The following is a 24241-nucleotide window of genomic DNA, read 5'->3' on the forward strand; positions in this document are numbered from 1 at the left end:
ATTATGAACCACATCAACAGACGACAACTTCTAAAAACAGATTACTAAAAGGTTTTTTTAAAACAATTTATTACCAACTTTTCATTATAACAAATTTTCTAGTAAGAAGAATAGACAGTTTATTTGTAGAACAAAGACTGGATGACGAAATAAATCTATATTTGTAAGGTGTTTTGTGCAGCTTCGGAAGCCAGTACATAGTTGAGAATTGTATTTGGTTCTGTTTGTAAAGGGGTAAAAAAACTAATATCGTGAAAATATTTCGATCAATTGTCCGAAAAACAAGAAACCATATTGGTGTGACCTTAACATAAAATGTGTTGACTCCACAGAAAGTGCACTTGAACACTGCCATTTGTGGCCTAAGGTTAGATAAAAAAAAATCGTTGCCACATGTTCATCAATGTCGGCATCATATGGATTCTGATTTTTGTCGCAAAATATGATTTAAACAAGTGGTATCATACTTTCAGTATATACGTTGTTGTTGTCGGACATAACATTAGACGTAGATTTCTGATGTAATTCATTAAAATGTTAATCACTGGTTAAATAATAGACACATTCTTTTACTATCATCATACCGACTTAATTAAGACTTTTAGCTTAATCGGTTCATATGACTGCTACCATGGCTTAGATGAGTTTAAGCAAAGCGGAGTATTTTAGGTTTACTACTATTTGTGATTTCTTTTGAGTAAAGCATATATCCAATGCCTCAGGAAGTTGTGCAAGTGTCAGTTGAAGTTGTTGGTAAAAAGATGGACTATTCCAAATATAAGTAGTAGCCAGACATGTTTTTGAATCAGTTTATGTCATTCTTTGCTCAGCTTTCCTTTAAAAAAATCATATTTTCTTCAAAATGTAAAAAAAAGAAAATGAAAAAGATATATTAAGAGGATAGATTGAAGCACTGATGATGAAAATGAACTTTCAAACCCCGTGGAACATACAATAAGACGACGGAGCTGTTTAAGGTTTTTCCATTCAAAGTGACCTGCTATAGCATGAATACAATTTCTTGGAGAGCGAATATCATCCATCGATAATTCACGACCAAGGAAATTATTAATATCTGGTTTGGAAAATTGCACTTCTTTTTACCTACATTTATCCTGCTGATTTGAATCTTTCAATATGTTCATGTCGTCCAAGTGATTTTTTTAAAAATGTTTGAGCTAAGCAGAACGTCGCCCAAGTAACAGAGACATGTCCTTAACTCAAACCATAGAGCACTATGTGCAATAGGCTGAAAAGTATAGGGGTAGTTTCTAAAACTATTGGTTATTGCTTAAATGTGTTGTGCTTCATAGTGTTACGAGTTGGACCGAGTATCATTCTCACTTTGAAAATTGTAATACCTTAGATTAAATCCTCTGATTCTTTTTTATCGGCATTGACACTGCGCTTAGTTTTAAGAAAACGGGACTCGTGATTGGCAATTCATCGGATTCACTAACGGCTGTAATGATAGCGTGTTGTAATAATTCTTCAAATTGAATCCCGTAAGATATCACGCTTGTACTGGAGTTTTATCTTAAAGCATTTAGAAACGAAACGGTGAATTTATCAAAGAGACATCGACCTGACCAAAAGCAGAAAACAACCAAAGTCAACCAGTGGGTCTTCATTGCAGTGAGAATATCCCGTACAAGGAGGAAGGCTTCGGCTTGTCAAAAATAATAATGTAATACTATGTTTTAAAAGTTCAGTGATACGGATGTCACACGAAACTCCGAAACCTATAAATAAAGACAAATATTGAATAAAAAGCGCCAAGACTAACAAAGGCCCGAGGTTCCTAACTTATGACCGGCACAAACATGCAGCGGAGTTATAAATGGGTAGTGAGTTCACAATTCTCCCCATATAGCTCTAGCGGGAGTACATATTCAAAGCAAATGTTTCATTCATTTTAAAATTCATCAAATTAATAAAACGCTTTGACATACGGTGAGATTTGCCGGACGATGATGTCACATTAAAATAATACGGAGACATACTTTAGCGCCAAAATGTGAAAAGTGAGTTTTTATATTTCGTTAAAAAATAGTAGCACAGCATGGACCTCATCCCCCCTTTTACAACCAATTATGTTCAACTTCAAAAATGTGACCTACCGAATTAGACTATTTACCGGATTTGTTATCACATAAGTAACACGACGGTTGCCACATATGGAGCAGAATCTGCTATAAACCGTTCCGGAGCACCTGAGATCACCCCTAGTTTTTGGTGGAGTTCGTGTTGCTTATTCTTAAGTGTTTTATGTTGTGTCGTGTGTACTATTGTTTGTCTGTTTGACTTTTTCATTTTCAGCCATGGCGTTGTCAGTTTATTTTCGATTTATGAGTTTGACTGTTCCTCTGGTATCTTTCGTCCCCTTTTTTGTATCAAAATTAAAAGGAAAAATCAACAGTAGATTTGTTTCTGTATGCATCTCTAGTGATATCGAGGATAAAACTTGTTTCATTGGCAATCACACCACATTTGTTTATTTTATATAGAATATTTATTGTGTCAACCTGTGTTATTTTGCAATTAATGTTTCAGTGTTCTGCTGATTAGTGTTCCCATTCCCTTTTCCCATGCGCCACGTATTCTTACCAATTCCATTTCTATAATTCTATCAACCACGTGTTTTAAATGTAACATTTCCATAAATACAGGTCAGTTGCATCAAGTTTATGTAGTAAATTCAAGAGATGGTTATAGATTATCGTTGATCATCTGAACGAGATTGATTTTCTCGCTTGAGCCGGTATGGCGAAAGTGAGAAAAGTGATCGAGTTGAGATAATCAATGCTAATCTGTTTATCGTTATTTTACCTATGATGAAATTAACAACGAGCAGTGCTGCATAGTTTCTAGCGATAAGCGTTGACCGAAGTACATTTTGTATGAAGCACGGAAGCGCTTCATTCTAAAAATGTACGCACGGTCAACGCTTTTACAACCCTATAAAGTTACGAAAAGAAGCATTCAATACTTATAATTACATTTTTTAGCTAGAATCATGAAAACACGATTATCTATATGCAGTTTATTTAATTCACCTGTGCACTTTATTGTTGGACCTCGTGTCATCATGCAATTGTTTACGGAATAACATGTGATATGCAGTTAGCCAATCAGAATAACGTATTATAATGAAACATACATCTAATGTAATTATTATACCTTAAATATATTATAAAGAATTCTATTGAGTAAAACATTATCACGTGACATGGAATAAAACAGTTAAAAGTTTCATTCATTTGCAAAGAAGGAAGGATAACCCTAAAATTATCTCCCATGAAAATTACGTAACAGATGTAAGTAATTGATTGATGATGACATCTTATAAACGGGGCTTTTAAAGGCCATCAATATTTTACAAAAGGATTCTTCTTTTGGAGTACATACGAGAATTTCAAAGACAAACATTTGTTTTCAATAGTTTAAAAACTTTGTTTGTGTTTTTAACTAAGGTGTATAATACTTTTTTAATCGTTCAAAATCACTACAACTGTTAGTTCGGTATAATAAAACAACTGTGGCCTCTTAAAAGCGATGAATACCGATAATTATAAACCCTAAAACATAAATTCACTTCGGTCTGCGCACTCAATGAAATAACATTTTTGTGGTGACAATTTTGGATATTCACTTTTTCGACGGGCCATAATTGTATAATATCATTCGACTCCGCTGAGAAAGAAAATTATCAGTCGACTGTATCAAAGACAATTGAAAATTTCGTAAAATAGAACCCTGGGAAATATACAACTCAAACGACAAATGTTTAAAAGAGTCATACATTTATGTTTATAAAATCATTGACATTAAACAAAGAATACAAACAAGATTCAAATTTCAAACATCCCTTAAACGTCGAATTTAAAGGTTAATATTCTTTTCTTAAAAACGTTATATTACAAGATCATAAATAAAGCAAATAATGTTAAAGGCAATAAAGTAAAAATAGAAAACATTTGGCAAGACGCATGTGATAAAATGGTCAGTTTTCCATTTAGACCACCAACATACAATTTGTTGGGATCAGGAATATGTTTTTGATTTTCTGGTGATGACGTTTGTGAATTTGAGCTCGTCATTTTTATGAGTTCATGAGGAGTGGATACTGTTTTCATTCCTACAGTATGCTGAAAGATGGTTTTCGGCGTCGTAGAGGATACAACAGAGGAGTTTTGCTTCTTAACTGTTGTTTTCTTAGAAGGTGAATCTGAAGGTTTTGATTGAGTTGTTGTCTTTTGCGTAGGTGAATCGGAAGGTGTAGGTTTAGATGTTGTTTTCTGAGGAAGAGTCGGTGAATTGGAAGATATTGATTTAGATGTAGTTTTCTGCGGAGATGGTAAATCGGAAGGTATAAGTCTAGATGTTGTCGTCTGTGACGTTTTCTGTGATTTTGTTTGCTCTATTGTTGGAAGAGTAATAGGAAACACTTTGGTTGATGTTTTGACAGTTCCAGTCGACCAAACAGGAACCTTCGAAGTGACCATACTTGAAGTTGCTGGAGACTTTGTTGTAACTGAAATTCAGAAGACACAGAAATCATTATTACTTTTAATCTAGTTTTGTAACTAGAATTATTGATTGTTTCTGTTTAAAATAAAATATTAATAGTAAAAAAAAAAAAATTTTAATATGATATGTATACTGCACAACACAACTTCTAACATGATATTATATCTACTGCACAATTTGCATTTGTGCTGTCTGAAAGTTTGTATGAAGTAAAAAAAACCATCTATATAGAGTTAAAGTCGTCAATGAAGTGGCAAGATGATTTCCCTGGTATCATCTTAACTTACAGAGTAAACACGAAAACTTTGTTGAAATTAAGGTGACAGTAATTTATTTATCAATGTTCAAATCCAAGAAAATTCACTTGGATGACAGAAATCAAGCAAGTATTTGTAAAGAAATTCTTGAATCAAGGTAACAATAAACTATTATTGTTACATTTCCATGTAACCGTAGTCTGCCAGTGACTATTTTTTATGAAGGCTTATATAAATATAATCAAAAACTTATACGTCAGCCTTTCACAAAACGGAAATCTTTTAAAAGAAATTATAAATATTTAATCGTTGAAAATTATCATTAAATGTGTGAATTTTCTTGAAACCGTTGTTTATCTCACCTAAATTGACTTCCCATCCATCACCCCTATCAATCACAACACCATCTCCATGTTGAATAAAGTTCAACGGCGAACTAACCACACGATAGATTTCTCTAGAACTAACGTCTCGTTTCCGCCTTTTTCCTGTACTTGTACTATTACAACTTCGATCACACTCAGCATTTTTCTCAGATACAAGACATACAATGGCGTCACACTGGATCACAACGTTACTAAAGGCAACAAACTTAAACGTTTGATAGCGGAATCCAAATGAAGTGGAGTTCAGAGGGAAGAACCCTAGAGTTGGATCATTTTGACATCTGCAAATAACACAATGTTTAATTATATCTGCCTTCATATATTCACTGTATTATTTGTATTATTGATAAAATATACGCACAAGCGTTGCCAATTTAGACATTCGCTTAAGTGAGCGTTTATCGTAACCTTTCAGTTTGTTTCCATTAATTGTAACAAAAAGATTGACATTTTCCGTCATGACTTGCCCTTACATTGTTTCTTCTATTTCTTGAAAGTATGTTAATTAACATACTTTCCAATTCACATATGAATAAGCTGTTTTCAGACTAGTATGTGTATTCTATTTAAATATGGCTTGTAGAAGTTTATTTTTATCATTATTAATTTAACATTTTTTTATTCGTTGGATATAATAGTTGTCATATATTTTTTTTAATATGTATTTTTGATAACGCCTAGTTTAGTCTGTATTGAGTCTTTATTCTTTCCTTGTTTATATTCTAATTTTGGCGTTAAATCACACTTACTTTTGGCTAAATAAGTTGAAAAATGTCGGATCATTTGGATCGTTGGTAGGTGTTGCTTTACAGTCGGGTACTACAAGCTTTAAGTTAGGGTCTATGGATTCCAGAGTTAGCGCAACATTCAACCATTCTCCAAGAGTCATTTGAACAGACCCATTCAATGCAGTAATGAAAGAGTCATTGTAGAATGACATTGTTATAGTGAATGTACCAGGTGCCTTCTGTGTAACAGTCTCTGTAAGAGGAGTAACTCCCTTGTCTGTATCGAGATCACGTGGGAACTCGCAACTAACCTCAATCCGGTATGTGTTGACGCGTACAATCTCATTGTCGATAATAGTGTAGTCATATTTTATTGAATTTGTATAAATAATATGAGATGTATTCACCTGTTAAAAGAGATAAAACTTGATGACACACTTCTTAGAATATATAGGCATATAGAGCATCATGAATCTAAGCAACCAATAATTGTTATTAATCATACATCTTATTTTTTTGTTTCACTTATGGTCCACATGTATTTTGGAGGAAAGCCTTTCACGATGTTCGCAAAGTTTCTAAAGCATTTCCTTCATACAAAATCAATATAAAAAAGGAAACAACTAGAAGAAAGAACAGTATTTTCTTTCTTATCATTTTTAAAAAATGTCAAAACATTTAGTCTGTAACTTATAAGCGGTACATAATTTTGCACTTATCCTATTTCCTAGTTACAAATGTGCATCCAAACTAGTAGATTCCATTTTAACAACAATGGTTAACATCAGACTTTATCATTTATCAGCACGATTATAAACATATTTTTATTGGCTGCGGAGGACTTCAAGAAGTAATTTGATGCAGAAACATGAAGAAAGCAAAGTGCTTGAAAGCATTGAACGGTAAAGATTGGTTCAATTTATCAGTGGGGAGTAAAATTAATTATCGGTCGTCCCACTGTCTATATCACTCTGTTCAGCTCTTAATATTATTCCGTATCATGTATTTGTGACGTCAAATACGTTGACCCGGCCTTAATAACTTTGACCCGGACATATCAGCGACGTCATAATGTTTGAACCGACGTTAATAACTTTGACCCGAACTTATCAAGTCATCTTTTGTGTGCTGGTGAAACAAAGAAAACACTTCTGAAACACGCAAATTTAGCCCGATAAATCGATTATCAGATTATCTGCATATTGATAATGTAAAATATCAACTGCTTGACAAAATATGAAGGCTTTTTGATCTCGTTCGCTACGCTCACTCGACAAAAAGCTTCATATTATGTCTCGCAGCTGATATTTTACGATATCAACATGCAGATAACCTGATAATCGGTACATATTGCATTGGTTGTTGTTGATTTAACAGCTGTTCTAGACAAAGGAAGATAACTCCAATTTTAGACGTGATATAGTTACGATACTGTTGTCAGGTATCTAATACACCAAATATAGGACTCCGCATCTAGTCCGTCATTTGATAATAATACGTACCGTTGTAACTGTTCCACATTCACTGTACGGTATGATAATTGTAACAGTATCAGTCGTTTTCAGTGTATCGACACTGCAGGGTCCAGTATATGGGTAAAATATAGATAAATGTTTTTCCTCCAAATATTTATCTTGTATTCTACTGAACCGTGCGTAAAATTTTCCACCGGAACATTCTAGTTCTGGTACCGGTGCTGTAATAAAAAAAGAGTGAGAAATAATAGATTGTCGATACTGAAATAATAGCAACTAGATTATCGATTGTCGTTACGAAAGTCAGAAAAACTAGTTTGTCTTTACTGGACTTATCTGTACAAAATCGTAGATATTGAAGTGATAAAAACTAGACTGTCGATTGCCTTTACTGAAGTGAGCAATACCAGAGTGCCGATAATGACGTGAGAAATACTAATTAAGTTATCTATACTAGAGTGAGTTTAACTAGATTTTTCTCAATATTGAAGTGAGAAATACTGATTTGTATATACTGGAGTGAGCCATACTAGAGCGTCAATATTAAAGTGTATGTTGTATATGTTGTAAAATGTACCTATATGTTGTAAAACATTTGGTTAATAAATAATTGAATTCAGTGAGAAATACTAATATGTCTATACTGGAGTTGGTTAAATAAGATTTTTTTCGACATTGAAGGGATACATAGTTGACAGTCGATTGCCTCTACTGAAGTTAGCAATACTAGGGTATCAATACTTCAGTGAGAAATACTAGACTGTCGATTCACAATACTGAAGTGAGAAATACTAGACTGTCGATTCACGATACTGAAGTGAGAAATACTAGACTGTCGATTCACGATACTGAAGTGAGAAATAATAGACTGTCGATTCACGATACTGAAGGGAAAAATACTAGACTGTCGCTTCACGATACTGAAGTGAGAAATACTAGACTGTCGATTCATGATACTGAAGTGAAAAATACTAGACTGTCGATTCACGATACTGAAGTGAGAAATACAAGTGAGAAATACTAGACTGTCGATTCATGATAGTGAAGTGAGAAATACTAGACTCTCGATTCACGATACTGAAGTGAGATATACTAGACTGTCGATTCACGATACTGAAGTGAGAAATACTAGACTGTCGATTCACGATACTGAAGTGAGAAATACTAGACTGTCGATTCACGATACTGACGTGAGAAATACTAAACTGTCGATTCACGATACTGAAGTGAAAAATACTAGACTGTCGATTCACGATACTGAAGTGAGAAATACTAGACTGTCGATTCATGATACTGAAGTGAAAAATACTAGACTGTCGATTCACGATACTGAAGTGAGAAATACTAGACTGTCGATTCATGATAGTGAAGTGAGAAATACTAGACTGTCGATTCACGATACTGAAGTGAAAAATACTAGACTGTCGATTCACGATACTGAAGTGAGAAATACTAGACTGTCGACTCAAGATAGTGAAGTGAGAAATAATAATGTATCGATACTGGAATGAGCTATACTCGATTGTCGATATTGAAGAAACAAATGCTAGATTGTCGATCGTCTATACTGAAGTGAGCATTGATAAAGTTGAGGGATACTAGATTGTCGATTCTATATACTAAAGTGAGAAATACTACTTTGACGACACTGGAGTGAGCTATACTAGGTTGTCGATTGTCTATACTGAAGTTAATAATGCTAGAGTGTCGATAATAAAGTGAAAATTATAAGATCGTCGATTCTCGACACTGAAGTGAGAAATACTTATTTGTGGATACTGATCTGAGACACACAAAATTGTCCACACTGAAGAGATAAATATAAGACTGTCGACTGTCGAGATTTTGAACGACCATTTTAACACGTCCATTAACAGACCCCCCCCCCCCCCCCACAATGACTTTCAAAATTAACGTTTATCCATGCAGTATCGTATACGATAAACGTTTACACATGAAGTATCGTATCTGATAAACGTTTACACATGTAATATCGTATCTGATAAACGTGTACACATGTAGTATCGTATCTGATAACCGTTAACACATGTCGTATCGTATTTGATAAACGTTTGCACATGTCGTATCGTATCTGATAAACGTTTACACATGTCATATCGTATCTGATAAACGTTTACACATGTCGTATAGTATCTGAAAAACGTTTACACATGTCGTATCGTATCTGATAAACTATTACACATGTCGTATCGTATCTAATAAACGTGTGCATGTGTCGTATCTTATCTGATAAACGTGTACATATGTCGTATCTTATCTAATAAACGTGTACATATGTCGTATCTTATCTGATAAACGTAAACATATGTAGTATCGTATCTGATAAACGTGTGCATATGTCGTATCTTATCTGATAAACGTGTACACATGAAGTATCTTATCTGATAAACGTTCACACATGTCGTATCGTATTTGATAAACGTTAACATATGTAGTATCGTTTCTGATAAACGTGTACATATGTCGTATCTTATCTGATAAACGTGTACACATGAAGTATCTTATCTCATAAACGTGTACACATATATGATCGTATATGATAAACGCTTGCACGTGTAGTATCGTATCTGATATACGTTTACACATGTAGTATCGTATCTGATAAACGTTTACACATGTCGTATCTTTTCTGATAAAAGTTTACACATGTCGTATCGTATCTGATAAACGTTCACACATGTCGTATCGTATTTGATCAACGTTAACATATGTAGTATCGAAACTGCTAAACGTTTACACATGTCGTTTCGTATCTGATCAACGTTTTCACATGTGGTATCGTATCTGATAAACGTTTACATATGTAGTATCGAAACTGATAAACGATTACACATGTCGTATCGTTTCTGATAAACGTGAACACATGTCGTATCTTATCTGATAAACGATTTCACATGTCGTATCGTATTTGATAAACGTAAACACATGTCGTATCTTGTCTGATAAACGTTTACACAAGTAGTATCGTATATAGTTAACGTTATTATTTAAGACAACAATGTAAAGGTCGAGTACACATCAATTACAAATATGGATATTTATAATAAAAACAAATATGTGTATGTTGGATTTTTTTTATTGTTTATGAAACTTATCCTACGTGTTGTCCCCAAATATTGATAGTGTGCATATCACATGACTATAGAAATATTGTGCAACAATAACTATAGCAACACTGTTTTGTACCCGTAAAACCATGAAATTAAACAAAATGTGATAAATATTAAGATTTATGTGTGCTAAGCTATCGGATGTGCTTTATAAAAACCACAAAAGTGAAAACATGTATCAGTGGTCTATAAGTATTTTGTTGCAATCTACTTTTTTCTTTATAAAAATTACCCAATAAAAACCACCATATCCTAAATCATTAACTATCACCATAATCTACATGTGTAACTAACAACAAACCTTCATTGTTTGCAAGTATAGTAAACGATATATACGTCGGTTTCCGTTAGATGACATGTTCAGTTAATTTGCAATTAAATTTGTAGCTGTTGGTAATAAAAGAAATAATTTGTCCAGTTTGTAAACTTCTCTTTTAACAACACTTATTCATTCAAATTATAGTTTAGAGTTTGTTATTACATAAGCTAGAGACGCACACAGTGTAATATTTCAACAAATCTATCAACACTATATTTTTTTTTAAACATACAACTTAGCATGACTGGTCGTGATTTCTTCAGGATGCTTTATTTGTTCAACAGGGGTTGCTTGGTCGGTTTGTTGTAATGTCAAGCTTTTATATAGGCTAGTAAATGTGTATGATAGTATTCCTGATGGCACAACACAAGGATTTTACCATATCCAGTCAGGGTTCTATTCTGTCAAAATTACCTTCATACTTTTTCAATAGCGAAAATGGAAGTCATTGTAGGGATGACACACTGTATGTCAATATAGCTCTAGAAAACTAACAATGTATCCAACAATATTACCATTTTAACATAACAGCTGTATATCAAAAAGCAACTGTATCTACTAGCTATACAGTATTATTTAATGTACAGTTTGTGAACTTGAAACTTTGTCTGATCGGTTGCTACTAAGGGCAAATTTTAGGAAGTTACAAAAACATTAAAAATCTAATTAAATTTCAAGGAAGGGTAGACTAAATATTGTAGGACGGACTGTGCCGAGTATCACCGGAATGCCATGCGATAACGTTACAGAGCCTATGTGATAAACTTTTCATACCAGCCCTCTACGCACCCATTCGAAAAATATGGAGTTTAAGTTAATTTAATGTTTTTATCATACAGTAAAAATCATGTTATCTTGTCTAAGCATATGCTAATAGTAATTTTTCCACTGTATGTAAAGAAATTGATACCAATACACGATAAATTGAGACTTTCCAACGTGACATCGAACAAAGTTTCAATTCCTCTTTTAAAACAATATTTCTTTCCGATAACTATATGATGCGATGTGACGCGTTGTTTTTGTAACATTGCAATGCATTTGATTGTGCATAGCAATAGTGTTGGCAATTTAAGTGGAATAAAACAATTATTTGTATTGGCTTGAAAAGATAAGCTGAGATTTTTTTTATCTTTGACATAGGCATGTTTCCCTTGGAATATCTAGAAGTTATCAAAATCATGGTTTGCTAATCGTGCATATAGTTTTAAATCTGACAATTATTGATTAGGTCAACACTCTCTGTATACAAAAATAAATAATTTCAATATTTTTAATTCGCTCACCAAGTGGCTGTGCATTTACAAGTTTTACACATGTAACGCTGGCAAACTCTTTTTGGTTGACATTACAGTTGTGGACTGTAGATTTCGGACATTGCTCGATATCAGTTTCTGTACCAATACATTCTACGTCATCAAGAAGATAATTGGAACTGACATTATTTAAGACGACCTGAGTATATATATCTTGTGGTGCACCTGCCTGGGCAACATTTGGACTGAAGAAAAAAGAAATCATGTATACTATCCATTTACCAGATAAATTGTATTGTTGTCCTTTAATATCAACAGACATACAACATGACAGTCTTGAAAATAACTTATAATATATAACCTGAACTCCCTGATTCTCTGAAAGTATCGACAGGTCGTTACTACTGTACTGGGATATCTATGGACGTATTTGTATGACGTTAGAAGCTATTTTGTTACATACAGTTTCACATTCACTCGATTCGTTTATTAATCCACATTAAACGTAATAACTATACAGTTTTGTTATCAAATTTTAGGACATTGAATAAAAAAGATTGTTATTTAATACAAATACTTTGATAAAATACTTTGGTAAATTTCAATTATATTAAATGTGGTTCAGACTTTACTGTGTAGTCCATTGGTGGTAATATCTTTTTGGCATGGCTCGTTACTTATGCATCCCACCAATATGTTTGATGTGCAACGGTCATTTTTTATATTCTTGTCTTTCGTTTTTGCTTATGTGCTTTGACTATATGCAATTTTGTTTTCCTATATTGACATGTTTGTTTGTTCTAATAGTGAATAATAACATTTTTGACATTTTTACCTAATTATTTTTTCCTTTTTTTTTGTTAACACGTTGTTGTCAATATAATGGAATTGTATGCGACTGTCATACAAGTAAGGCGTTAACCTAGCTATAAAACTATAAAACCAGGTTTAATCCATTGTTTTATACACAAGTAAGTTGTATCAAGTCAGGAATATGAAAGTGGCTTCCATTCGTTTTATATATATTTGAGTTTTTGGTTTTGATTTTTTCGGCAATGATGTTAGAAATCATTATTTTTTTTATTTTTTTGGTTAATTCATTTTCATACAAGTGAGAGGTTTAGCTAGCTATTACATTAGAAAATGCCTGTACCAAGTCAGGAATATGACAGTTGTTATCCATTCCTTTGATGTGTTTGGACTTTCCTTTTTGAATTTTCCTCGGAGTTCAGTATTTTTGTGTTTTTTCTTTTTACCATAAATCAGACCGTTTTGTTTTCTCGTTTGTTTTAAACGGTCTAGATTTGTTGAACATTTTGTCATGCCAGGGCTTTTTCTAAATTACTTAATGAGGGTTTTGTTATTCTTAAATTCTTAGGGTGACCTTTATATGCCCATATTAACATCCCACCCCTAGTCTGCTCAGTTAACTTATAGATATGAACATGTATACTTGGTTCTAAATTCATGTTAACAGTTATAGATATGAACATGTTTTATGTGTTCAAAGTAAATATCACCATTCAAGGTAAAACAGACAAATATTTGGGGTATAAATAATTACAAACGCATTACCTCCAAAAAGCGTAACATATTATGAATCATTATGCAAGATCTATTTATGCTTAAAATAAATGACCTATTTATGCTCAAGTAAAAAAATGCATGACTTGTGTCTGGTCAATTATAATTTGTATACTTGCATTTTGAGGTCAAATATATCACTAGTTTAGAAAGAATGGTTTCCGAATCAATTCAAGTATATATAAATCGTAAGTATAAAAAACCCAGCCCCTTAGTCTACCAACGTTCAAATGGTTTAGTTATAAACTTTTTTTAAATTAACATTACTCATTAGAATGAATACATGAACAAACAATTCAAGTATGGGACCAGAAAACAATAATGCTCTTATATAAAATCATTCCCTTAAGTTGAAAAATGAAATTACAAATTACAGACTATATGTACATGATGATAGGCAAACGAATATAAGTGATAAAATACATGTAACGAATACAATATACTAAATAAAGATAAGTATAGGATGTTATATGTGTAATTATATATATATATACATAAGTACGTCTGAGTCAGTGACAACTCTACAACAGATGTATCCATCGGATCGCCATCAATGATGGTGATACATGGTTGTGTACATAATGCATATACAACTCGTCTAAACATCAACCCAACAATGTTAGATCTGTAAATTTGCTTTCGCAAATTTTTGGTTCTTCCCTCGCCGGGATTCGAACCCATGCTACTGTGATATCGTGACACAAAATCGCCTGCACTGCAGCCGTTCCGCTAGACCACACGACCACCTGGGCTCTCAAAAAAAAGAGCTTTCGGTGGGCATGTGTTACCTTTCCACGTCAGTTTTAATCTAGCGGCGTACTACAGTACATGATATATAAGGCATGAAGATGTTGTTGTTACAGATCAGCTAAATTATCTATAGTAAAGGATCCTACAAATTAATGTAATATACAGTCACAGAAAATAATTATATTCATAAGTACGTCTGAGTCAGTGACAACTCTACAACAGATGTATCCATCGGATCTCCATCAATGATGGTGATACATAGCTGTGTACATAATGCATATACAACTCGTCTAAACATCAACCCAACAATGTTAGATCTGTAAATTTGCTTTTGCAAATTTTTGGTTCTTCCCTCGCCGGGATTCGAACCCATGCTACTGTAATATCGTGACACCAAATCGCCTGCACTGCAGCCGTCCCGCTAGACCACACGACCACCTGGTCTCGCAGAAAAAGAGCTTCCGGTGGGCATGTGTTACCTTTCCACGTCAGTTTTAATCTAGCGGCGTACTACAGTACATGATATATAAGGCATGGAGATGTTGTATAAAGTTAGATCAGATGAAAGATCGTAGAAAGGGATATTATTAGGTATTGAAATATTTCTTCAAAAGATAAAGTCAAAAGTTACCAAAGGGATTTTCAAACTCATGATGAAAACAAACTGACAATGCCAAGACATAAAAAGCCAGGGATGATCTAATGTGTCCCGGAAGGGTACTCCACATGCAATATTCAATATTCGTCTAGACCGATAGATGAAGGAAAACGGTTCAGGTGAAGTAGTCTAAATTAAAAAAAAATATCCGTGAATTAACAATAATTCTGTATCACGTATGCATATATTTTTATGCTACCTACAACATTTTGATTTGAAAGGGAGATTGATGGCGTGAACTTTAAGAAACGATGAGTAAAAGGTAAATTTTAGGTCGGAGCGTTTACTCCCATTTTACAAAAAATGTATTCAAAATAGCACTTAATGAACTGCCAAATTGACAGCAAACTACAGGTTTTCATTATCAGCATATTTCTGTGGAATCTATCAAGGACCATAACTCCTGATCGTCGAAAATTAAATCGTCAATATCAAACTTGACAACCATTTCGTCGTTAGTAATAGCATAATGAATTTTAAGAGCATAAGATGAACGGTTTAAATATATATATACTAGTGAAAAAAAGAAACGATGCAAGACTTTTTTCAAATTAAAGATAAAGTTTTCGTTTATAGGACCAATATTGATGGTAGTATTACTTTATCATTATGGAAATCTAAATCCGTTAAAAAAAAATTTTTTGCTTTCGTGAATTTTTTTTTTTTTTTTTATACAAAATTTTCATTAAACGACAATTCTAATTACAGAAGTTTCAACTAATGAAGCCAACCTCACATTTAAAGGAAAAGACAATGCTTGCCATCAATTTGTTTTTAAAAATCATACACTTTCTTCGTTTATTTGTTAAGCAAAGTTCGAGATATTGTGAAAATGTATACATTATCAACTGATTTACCATAGACAGTATGTGTAAAGTGATATTCAAAAAGCGGTCACAATCTTAAAACTAATCCGAAAGGTTCCAAATTTACTGTGTGTTGTTTTCATATCTAAAGCATTGATTTGAGACAAAAATCTTTCTTTTTTTTTGTTTGCATTTTTTGAGATTTCAAAAAAAAACTTTTTCCCAAAAAATTTGAAAAACAAGAATGTGTCCAAAGTACACGGATGCCCCACTCGCACTATCATTTTCCATGTTCCATGATCCCTGAAATTGGGTCAAAAGTATAATTTGGCTTTAAAATTAGAAAGATCATATCATAAGCAGCAAGTGTACTAAATTTCAAGTTGATTGGACTTCAGCTTCATCAAAAACTACCTTGACCAAAAACTTTAACCTAAAACTCCCATTTTCATTTTCTATGTTCAGTTGACCGTGAAATTGGTGTCAAAAGTCTAATTTAGCTTTAAAATTAGAAAGATCATATCATAAGCAACAAGTGTACTAAGTTTCAAGTTGATTGGACTTCAGCTTCATCAAAAACTACCTTGACCAAAAACTTTAACCTGCGGACGAACGAACGTACGGACGGACGAACGAACGAACGGAGCCACAGACCAGAAAACATAATGCCCCTCTACTATCGTAGGTGGGGCATAAAACACAATATTTCAACCCATTATTTACAACATGAACACAACTTGATTGGCATATTGAATATTTTAAAACAAATTTGAAATTTTATTTAGTACTTAGAAAATTAGGTGTCGATTTTTTATTCAACTTTCCGCAAAACTAATGTGCTCCCTAGAATCGTTTACACGGAATTTAGATACTTTCCGACAAGTTTTGATTTTCATTATCACATGTGCATACATTGCAAATGAAAGCTTTTTAAAATAGTGTATCTCATTTTGTTTTATCTTTAATACGTTTTGATAAATTCTATTTCAAAGTCGCGTATCGTATCTTTTGTTGACTAGTATATTATATTTATATATTGCACGGAAACGCCGTTACGTGTCATATTCAATCTAGCAAGAACCATTACTCCTCGTCGGCAAAAGTGAGAATCGTCAATGTTGAACTTGACCTATATTTTAACATCTGTAACTGAATAATACACTCTAAGAGCATAAGCTGCATGGAGACGACATAAAAAGCCAAAACCCGTAATAAAATTATGATAGATAAGGAGAAGGTTTATTGCAGTTTTTAAGTTTAAGCAAAGCTTTCTAATCAGAAATTGTTAACTTGTATTTAAAAATCATATATAGACAGCACATGACATAAAGCTTAGTAACATTAAATGCTAAGTTAAACTTAATTTCATATCAGTGAACATATGTTAGAACATAGAATAATAAATTTATACCCAGGGAGCAAAAAATATATCCTAGCTACAAAAATATAAATATCATGTCTTTATTCACGTGACGTAAACACATAAACGATGCTAAACAATGAAGGAAAAACCTTGACCACTTCAAGTGCTAGCTATAAATACAAAATGACAATAAAAATATTCTTGCAAAAAAACTATCGAGTGGCATACATGAGAAATGTTTGAATATGACGGGGCAATTATAAAATATGAATAAAACTGTTATCAACTTTTATTTTGCAAAGACCATAAAAACCGACTTTGTGGCTGGCTCGTTTCCAATTAAATCATAAGAGAACATCCATATACACTGTATGACTTATATTTGTGGTATTTTTTCTCTCGCAAAAGTCTTTCAAATAAATATTTTCTATATACATAGATTATTGAGAGCGGTGCCATAGGCACTTGGGGACAGGACGATTTTTTGTTTGCCGTTGCCATTTTTTTCAAATCTGTTATTTTTTTGTTTTTCATGAGTTTGAATTGTTTTTGCTTTTTACTGTATTATATGAACAAAGATATAATTTACTTTCCACAGCGATTACTAGTATATGATACCATGCAAAAATTGTCCTGTCTGCCCCAATTACCTATGTCAGCTGCATTCAAATATAACTTTTGTCATATACCTCATAAAATCCTATATTAAGTCTGTAAGTTTCTGCATAAAGAATTTAAATTATTCAACAGCAACACTGTCTGCTTTGTGTTATTGACTACTCTGGCAAAAAGTTTCTAATAGGAGGAAACGAATGTTTTTGTTTACTCAGCTTTGAATCCTCCTTATGGAACGATATGAGTTAAAACGAGAAGAAATGTAATTATTTTATGAATTGTAGGACTAAATTGAAATAAAAAATAATGAGGTTGTAAGCAAAAAGTATGATAAACTTTCCAATAACGTTTAACACACGTTCATTCTAAATAATAACTATAGTTTGATTTTAATACCTTAATTAAAACACCTCTCACTCAACAAAGAAGCAGTTGCTATATGATTATCTAATAAATATAACTCAACAAACTTACTCATAACAAAGCATTCGACAAACCACCTGGGCATCTTCTTTGCCCCATTGGTCGTCACATATTGATCCCCAAACACCATTTCTCCGGACCTCTACAAACCCTATACCATTCAAATTCGCAAGTCCAATCAATCGAATATTAGGACTCGGGGAGGTGCCTGAAATTGTAATCAGAACCAGTAACAAATGTGGCAACCTCCATATATTGATATCTTTATAAAAGCAATATGTTTTATTATCATAATGGCAAACGAAATCAATATTCATGTTTTGCATACGTACATGCAGAAACATAAAATATCGAAATGTTCAAAAAACAATAAATAATGTCAAGAATGACCTTATGTTACTGGTCTATTATTATTTTGAAAATACTTTGAACGTCAAAATTATTTTATTTCTTCCTGTGTGACGTTTACATTCTGACGTCAAACAGGCAACTCTACACTAAAGAGTTGTGTGAACCTTGTTCAGTCACAGCAATACAATATTTCAAGCCTTTATGGGTTGATTTAAAATACAAATATAAGTATGAATGTGGTTGTTAAATTTGATAGATGCTTTTTGTGCTTTTTTGGTAAATATTTGTTTGTTTTTGTTCTAATTGAGATTGTGACACGGTGATGACTGCTGTACCCACTGGCTTTACCCCTATTTTAACTGGTCGTCTCAATCCTCTCAAATAAGTTTAAAGTTTAAATGAACGGTTAGATGCATATATACATGGATCTAAAAACGGTTGAAATATTGCCATACGAGCCAGTAATGTCAGTTATTGAAAATTAGGAGAAACGTGGGTGGTTGAGATCTTCACAAAATATATAATAATCCCTACCACATGATCAGATGCCTGTCATGAACACGGAATCTCATCAAAGATTTCCTTTTTTTTATGTCATATAGGCTTCTATCATTTAGCAAATTAGGAAAAGCTGACAGATCTTGGTAAAATGAACTTGATTTACATACAGATTAACATATATGATCTGGCTATAGATGCATTATGGTTCGTAAGGAGCTGGTATTATCCCTTCTGAATCCGAAAATTGCGTTACTTACCGGAACGTCATACACACACGCCGTCCCAAAGCAATAACCCTTATCTTCCAAATTGAATAGCATTGTTATATTATATCCCACAATTAAAAAAAAAGAAAATTCGAAGAACACCATTACTATGTTGTCCATCCACACAAAACATTTGATTTTTCTCGGTAGTATTTGCTTTGTTGTTGACTTTAAAGTGAATAAAAACCGATAAGACATCCGAAACTTAAATATTCTTTTTAAGTCCTCTACAAGTTTTAAGATATTTAGGTCAGGATACGTCAACATCAGACTTATGTTCGATATCTATTAGTCCTAAATATGATCAGCTTACATTATCAGAATGTGTCATAGTTAAAACGATGACCATATGGGTAACATGTTTTATTCTTAAATTTAAGCATCAACGGTCTTTTCGAAACTTCATAATTGGCATTAACAAATTTACATCATTTTCAATATTAGGCCTACCCACTTCTGACTTCACACTATATATTTTAGGTTATAAGACATTCTGGTATTCGACCAAATAGGGGCAACTAAAAGAAGTCAAATTAATCTAGCAAAGGTAAATATTTGGAAAAATAATAAATTGTAACCTTTTTTAATGATTGTTTCGTGTGTAGGAACCATAAAGCAATGGATTTTCTCCCATAGGTGTACCGATTATACGCGCTATTTTACTGCTATTTTACTGATTTATCCCATCTTCAACTCAGTTGTTGGTTAAAATCCCCTCCCTTTGGAAACGTTCGTGCAACTTTTACCTCAGTACCAACAACCTCATCAAATATATAATGTTGCAGTAATTTGTGTTCAAAACATATATCCAGTTTTCATATTATCAAAATTTTCTGACATGTTACAATAGTATATACATCGTCGTTGTATGAGGGTTTAAGAATGCTTAGTGTTATGGTTAAAGAATGCATAGTGTGAGGGTTAAATAATGCTTTTAGTGAATTATTTACATAGAAAACCTACAGTTTGATGGTTGTATAGCGGGTGCCCTTGTTGTAGCTGGTAATCTTCGTTGTATGAGGGGTTAAGAATGCTTAGTGTTATGGTTAAAGAATGCATAGTGTGAGGGTTAAATAATGCTTTTAGTGAATTATTTACATAGAAAACCTACCGTTTTAATGGTTGTATAGCGGGTGCCTTGTTGTAGCTGGTAATCGTCGTTGTATGAGGGGTTAAGAATGCTTAGTGTTATGGTTAAAGAATGCATAGTGTGAGGGTTAAATAATGCTTTTAGTGAATTATTTACATAGAAAACCTACAGTTTGATGGTTGTATAGCGGGTGCCCTTGTTGTAGCTGGTAAAACGGACGGCGAAACAACAGGCGAGACATTACAAATCACACCAACATCTTCATCGTGTTTACAGTTTGTCTGGTTCCAAGGTCGGGCTGTACATTGTTCTATATTGAGTTCGTTACCCTGACAAGTAACGTCGTCAAGCCAAATAGTACCAATACCAGCTCCAAACCTTCCATCAAATACAGCTACTCCACCATTCCTACAATAATAGAGATTGATTGTTATGACCACTTTTCCCACTTGTCGTAACCACGATTCCGTCTTCGTTTTGTTCGAAAAGAAAAGAGTTATAGATACATTGGGTTCAAAGCAACAAAGTTTATTGTGTTATACTTAACAATGAGGAGTTGATTAGATTGTTTATAACGATACCAGGAGGGTTCGAATAATGTTACACCATGCACTGTCTACGGTTTTGGACAGAGTTGAGCGTTCACAGACATGCTTTACCTAGAAATATTCGATATCGAGCCTGCAAGTCAGCAGCATACCTTATACATAAGTTCAATCCCCATCCAATAAATTGTCTATTAAAAGATCGTAAAACACATACATTTTTCCATTTGGAGCAATGAACATTTTATACTCTTATTGCCTGTTTTTAACATTTCATCTGAATTGTACTAAACAATCATATCTACAAATAAATACATACTGAAATGTCAATTGTCGACAGACAACTGCAGCAGCAAGATCATCAAAGCGATCGTCACACACTGTTCCAGTAACGCCATTCCTCGTGATTTCTACTCTACCCTGGGATGCAGTTGACCCAATACCAGCTAAACTGATGGAAGTAGTTTGGCCTGCAAATATTATTTAGGGTTTAACTGTTTCATGTTGTCATTTAAAAAGGGGAAATACTCTGAACCTGTTTTTGGTACATGCATGGCCTTACCCTGGAAAATAATTAGCTTGACAACTTCTTCACGTGTATGTGCAAGTAGTCAAGTAAGAATTCATGGTGTTAAGAAATTCTTTATTTTTTTTCCGATCACCAACAACAGCGTGTTTTTTTAACAACCAGCACGAGGGACTTTCAAAGGGTAAATATATTCTTACGCTTATTCTTTTTTTTATTGTTCTCAAAGTTGAAATATCAGGGACAAGTCCTCCAGTAATTTATCCAAAAAGCTTCAATACACATGTATGGTCTAAAGTAACAAATAAAAAATACCTACTTTTGACAGAAACATGTATACTATTTATTTATGAAAGTTGTTTTCCCTGTTACTTTTTATTAGGGGTCCAGATGGTGATAAAGTAAAAAATACAGACATTTATCAACTTATTTTAGATTATTCCAGAGAAAATCAAGTTACTTTATATCAAGGGAGAATGATCAGAAATTGGCCAATTCATTATTTGCGAAACAAACAAGAACATTTTTTTTTAATAAAATACATGGACTATCAAGGTAAAATACATTAAAAGTACATAGTCATGAATAAAACGCAGTATACATGCGGATAATATGTATACAGGAATCATCTATAGTTATTATTTCAGTCCTTGCCTGGTACTAACATCCTAGCGATTTGAGATAGCATTGGGGGGAAATGTTTAGTTTGAAATTTCTGAAACTTTTGAACGGTAAACTGAAATATTTCGTTGTCTGTGCATTAGAACATCGCACGGTTATCGCTACCGCGAATTTTAATGTAAGTAGTCGCCTGAATAGAAGAATAATATCAACGAAAATGTTGTTAACTGGATGAGTCTTGTCATTGTTATGGCTATGAAAAAACTCTGGCACATTGTTGGTACGTGTTGTTTCTTCATTGGACACAGCCATCCACATTGCTGGTGTAATTTTTGACTCGCTACTAAGTTGCCGGCAAATGTGTTGCAGTTTTCATTTACATGTGTAGGTATAAAGATTACTCATAAAATACTAGTAGTTGAAATCGATTATTTTTTTTTATCAAGTAAGTTTGTTCAAATTAAATTCAGTTTATTCTAACAATATTCATTATCTGTTGGTTTTTTTTTTATTAAAAGTTATGCTTTGGGTTTAATTTTCATGTTTTTGAATAAATCCGCGCAAATGTTGTAAATTTTCAAGGAGTAAATTTCGTGCAAACGAAATGCTTTTTGTCGCGCAAACGTGGATTTTTTCTTCTCGCGCAAATGTAGAACCAATCCAAGCAAACGTAACGCAAACGGAATCCAGAATTCGCATTGTATATTATATACACACAATTTGACAAAGTAAATTTTATATGAAGTATATTATACAAGTTTTACGTCCTCAGTTTACGTCCTCTTTATAAATAGGTAAATACATATATATACATATACATGCATATGTTGTTGTTTCCCTACACAACCAATACATTACTGCATTGGTATCGAAGTTTTAACACAACCTGACCTTAGCAAAAAGAATCACAGTAGTCCAGCATTTAAAAAATATATAATAGCCCACTATTCCATTTATTTTCACGGAATGACAAAATAGTATACACAAGACCCATGAGACCAGTGGAAACAACGTTTCATATGAGGTTAGCTAAACCGTTGAAGAACAAGTCTAAACAAGAGGTTCACAAAAGCATGATTCGCTCTCTTGGTTAAACAAGCCATTTGGTATTTATATTAACCTATTGCATTCAGTTATGTTTGCTTATCAATAAATCTTATTTTGTGATACTATTGTCTACAATTTCATACCTTTCGAAACGTGATGCACAAAATTAATAAAAAAAAAATGTTATTATTCCTTTATCTATTATAGTTTCTGCAACGACTTTTGTAGTTTTTTAATTTTTGTTTTTAAAAATTATTAATTTTTAAAAACAAAAATTAAAAAACTACATGTAAAATTACGATGCAGATCTATATGTTGAATAGCTATCATTCAAACAAATGTTATATATATGGGGGTCACTAGGGGACTAAATTATACACCTTTAATCCCTTTATTCTACATGATAAATGAAGAACACATTATAATATTAACTTGTTATTCACAAACGTATGAAAGGTAATCATTTTTGCCACAAACAAATATTTTTATATTCAAATAATTTATTTTAAACCATGTAAAATGAAGTAATTACGGGTACATTAGTCATTATTTTATTTAAATATTAATATTTAATTCATGTATTAACACATCGTATACACATGATTGCCAGGTATCAAAAACATATATTATATACGCAATAACATGCATTGTTTAAAAACGATTTAGATGTTGATAGGAATTAATCTGTCATCGACCTTTTATAATTAATATAAACTGGTTGTATATTTAGGGTAATACAACTATCTTTTAAATAATCAGAATAAGTCTAAGAAAAAAACTTACCTTTAACCTGAGAAAACGCTCCGTAAATTAAAATCAAATGGAAAATCTTATTCAAACCATTGTGTTTAAACATGTTCGATCGTTTTAGAGATGTTCAATACGATTAGTTAAATACATGTGCACATTAGACCGATTCTTGGATCAATTACATGCTATTCCATTGTTTTTGTTTTTGAGTGGCGTTTCTTGAGTAATCCTCGAACTATTTGGGAAAAGGCACGTGAAGTTCC

General features: G+C 32.8%; 1 protein-coding gene across 2 annotated transcripts; it reads right to left on the bottom strand.

Annotated features, from left to right (window-relative positions):
* Positions 1 to 3786: 3786 nt before the first annotated feature.
* LOC134706771 (deleted in malignant brain tumors 1 protein-like) lies at positions 3787 to 24241 on the bottom strand. 2 transcript variants are annotated; one of them, XM_063566035.1, is made up of 9 exons: positions 24012 to 24241; positions 21354 to 21504; positions 20659 to 20897; positions 18333 to 18489; positions 12113 to 12327; positions 7404 to 7597; positions 5923 to 6308; positions 5150 to 5454; positions 3787 to 4534 (listed from the first exon to the last, which is right to left on the bottom strand). In XM_063566035.1, exons 1-9 carry the CDS (start codon positions 24082 to 24084, stop codon positions 3918 to 3920), a joined length of 2337 nt encoding a protein of 778 aa, XP_063422105.1. In that variant the 5' UTR covers positions 24085 to 24241; the 3' UTR covers positions 3787 to 3917. The 2 variants fall into 2 exon arrangements, with proteins under 2 accessions (XP_063422105.1, XP_063422106.1); XM_063566036.1 differs by lacking the exons at positions 12113 to 12327; positions 18333 to 18489.

Source organism: Mytilus trossulus, chromosome 2 (genome assembly GCF_036588685.1).
Source record: "Mytilus trossulus isolate FHL-02 chromosome 2, PNRI_Mtr1.1.1.hap1, whole genome shotgun sequence".
NCBI classification, from domain to species: Eukaryota; Metazoa; Mollusca; class Bivalvia; order Mytilida; family Mytilidae; genus Mytilus; species Mytilus trossulus.

Coding starts and splice junctions, on each gene's coding strand:
- LOC134706771 (XM_063566035.1), bottom strand. CDS start 24,084: ATGTTTAAACACAATGGTTTGAATAAGATTTTCCATTTGATTTTAATT. Junction 18,490..20,658: donor CGCTATACAACCATCAAACT/GTAGGTTTTCTA, acceptor TTACAATTTCAG/GCACCTCCCCGAGTCCTAAT. Junction 6,309..7,403: donor AATGTGGAACAGTTACAACG/GTACGTATTATT, acceptor CTCTTTTAACAG/GTGAATACATCTCATATTAT.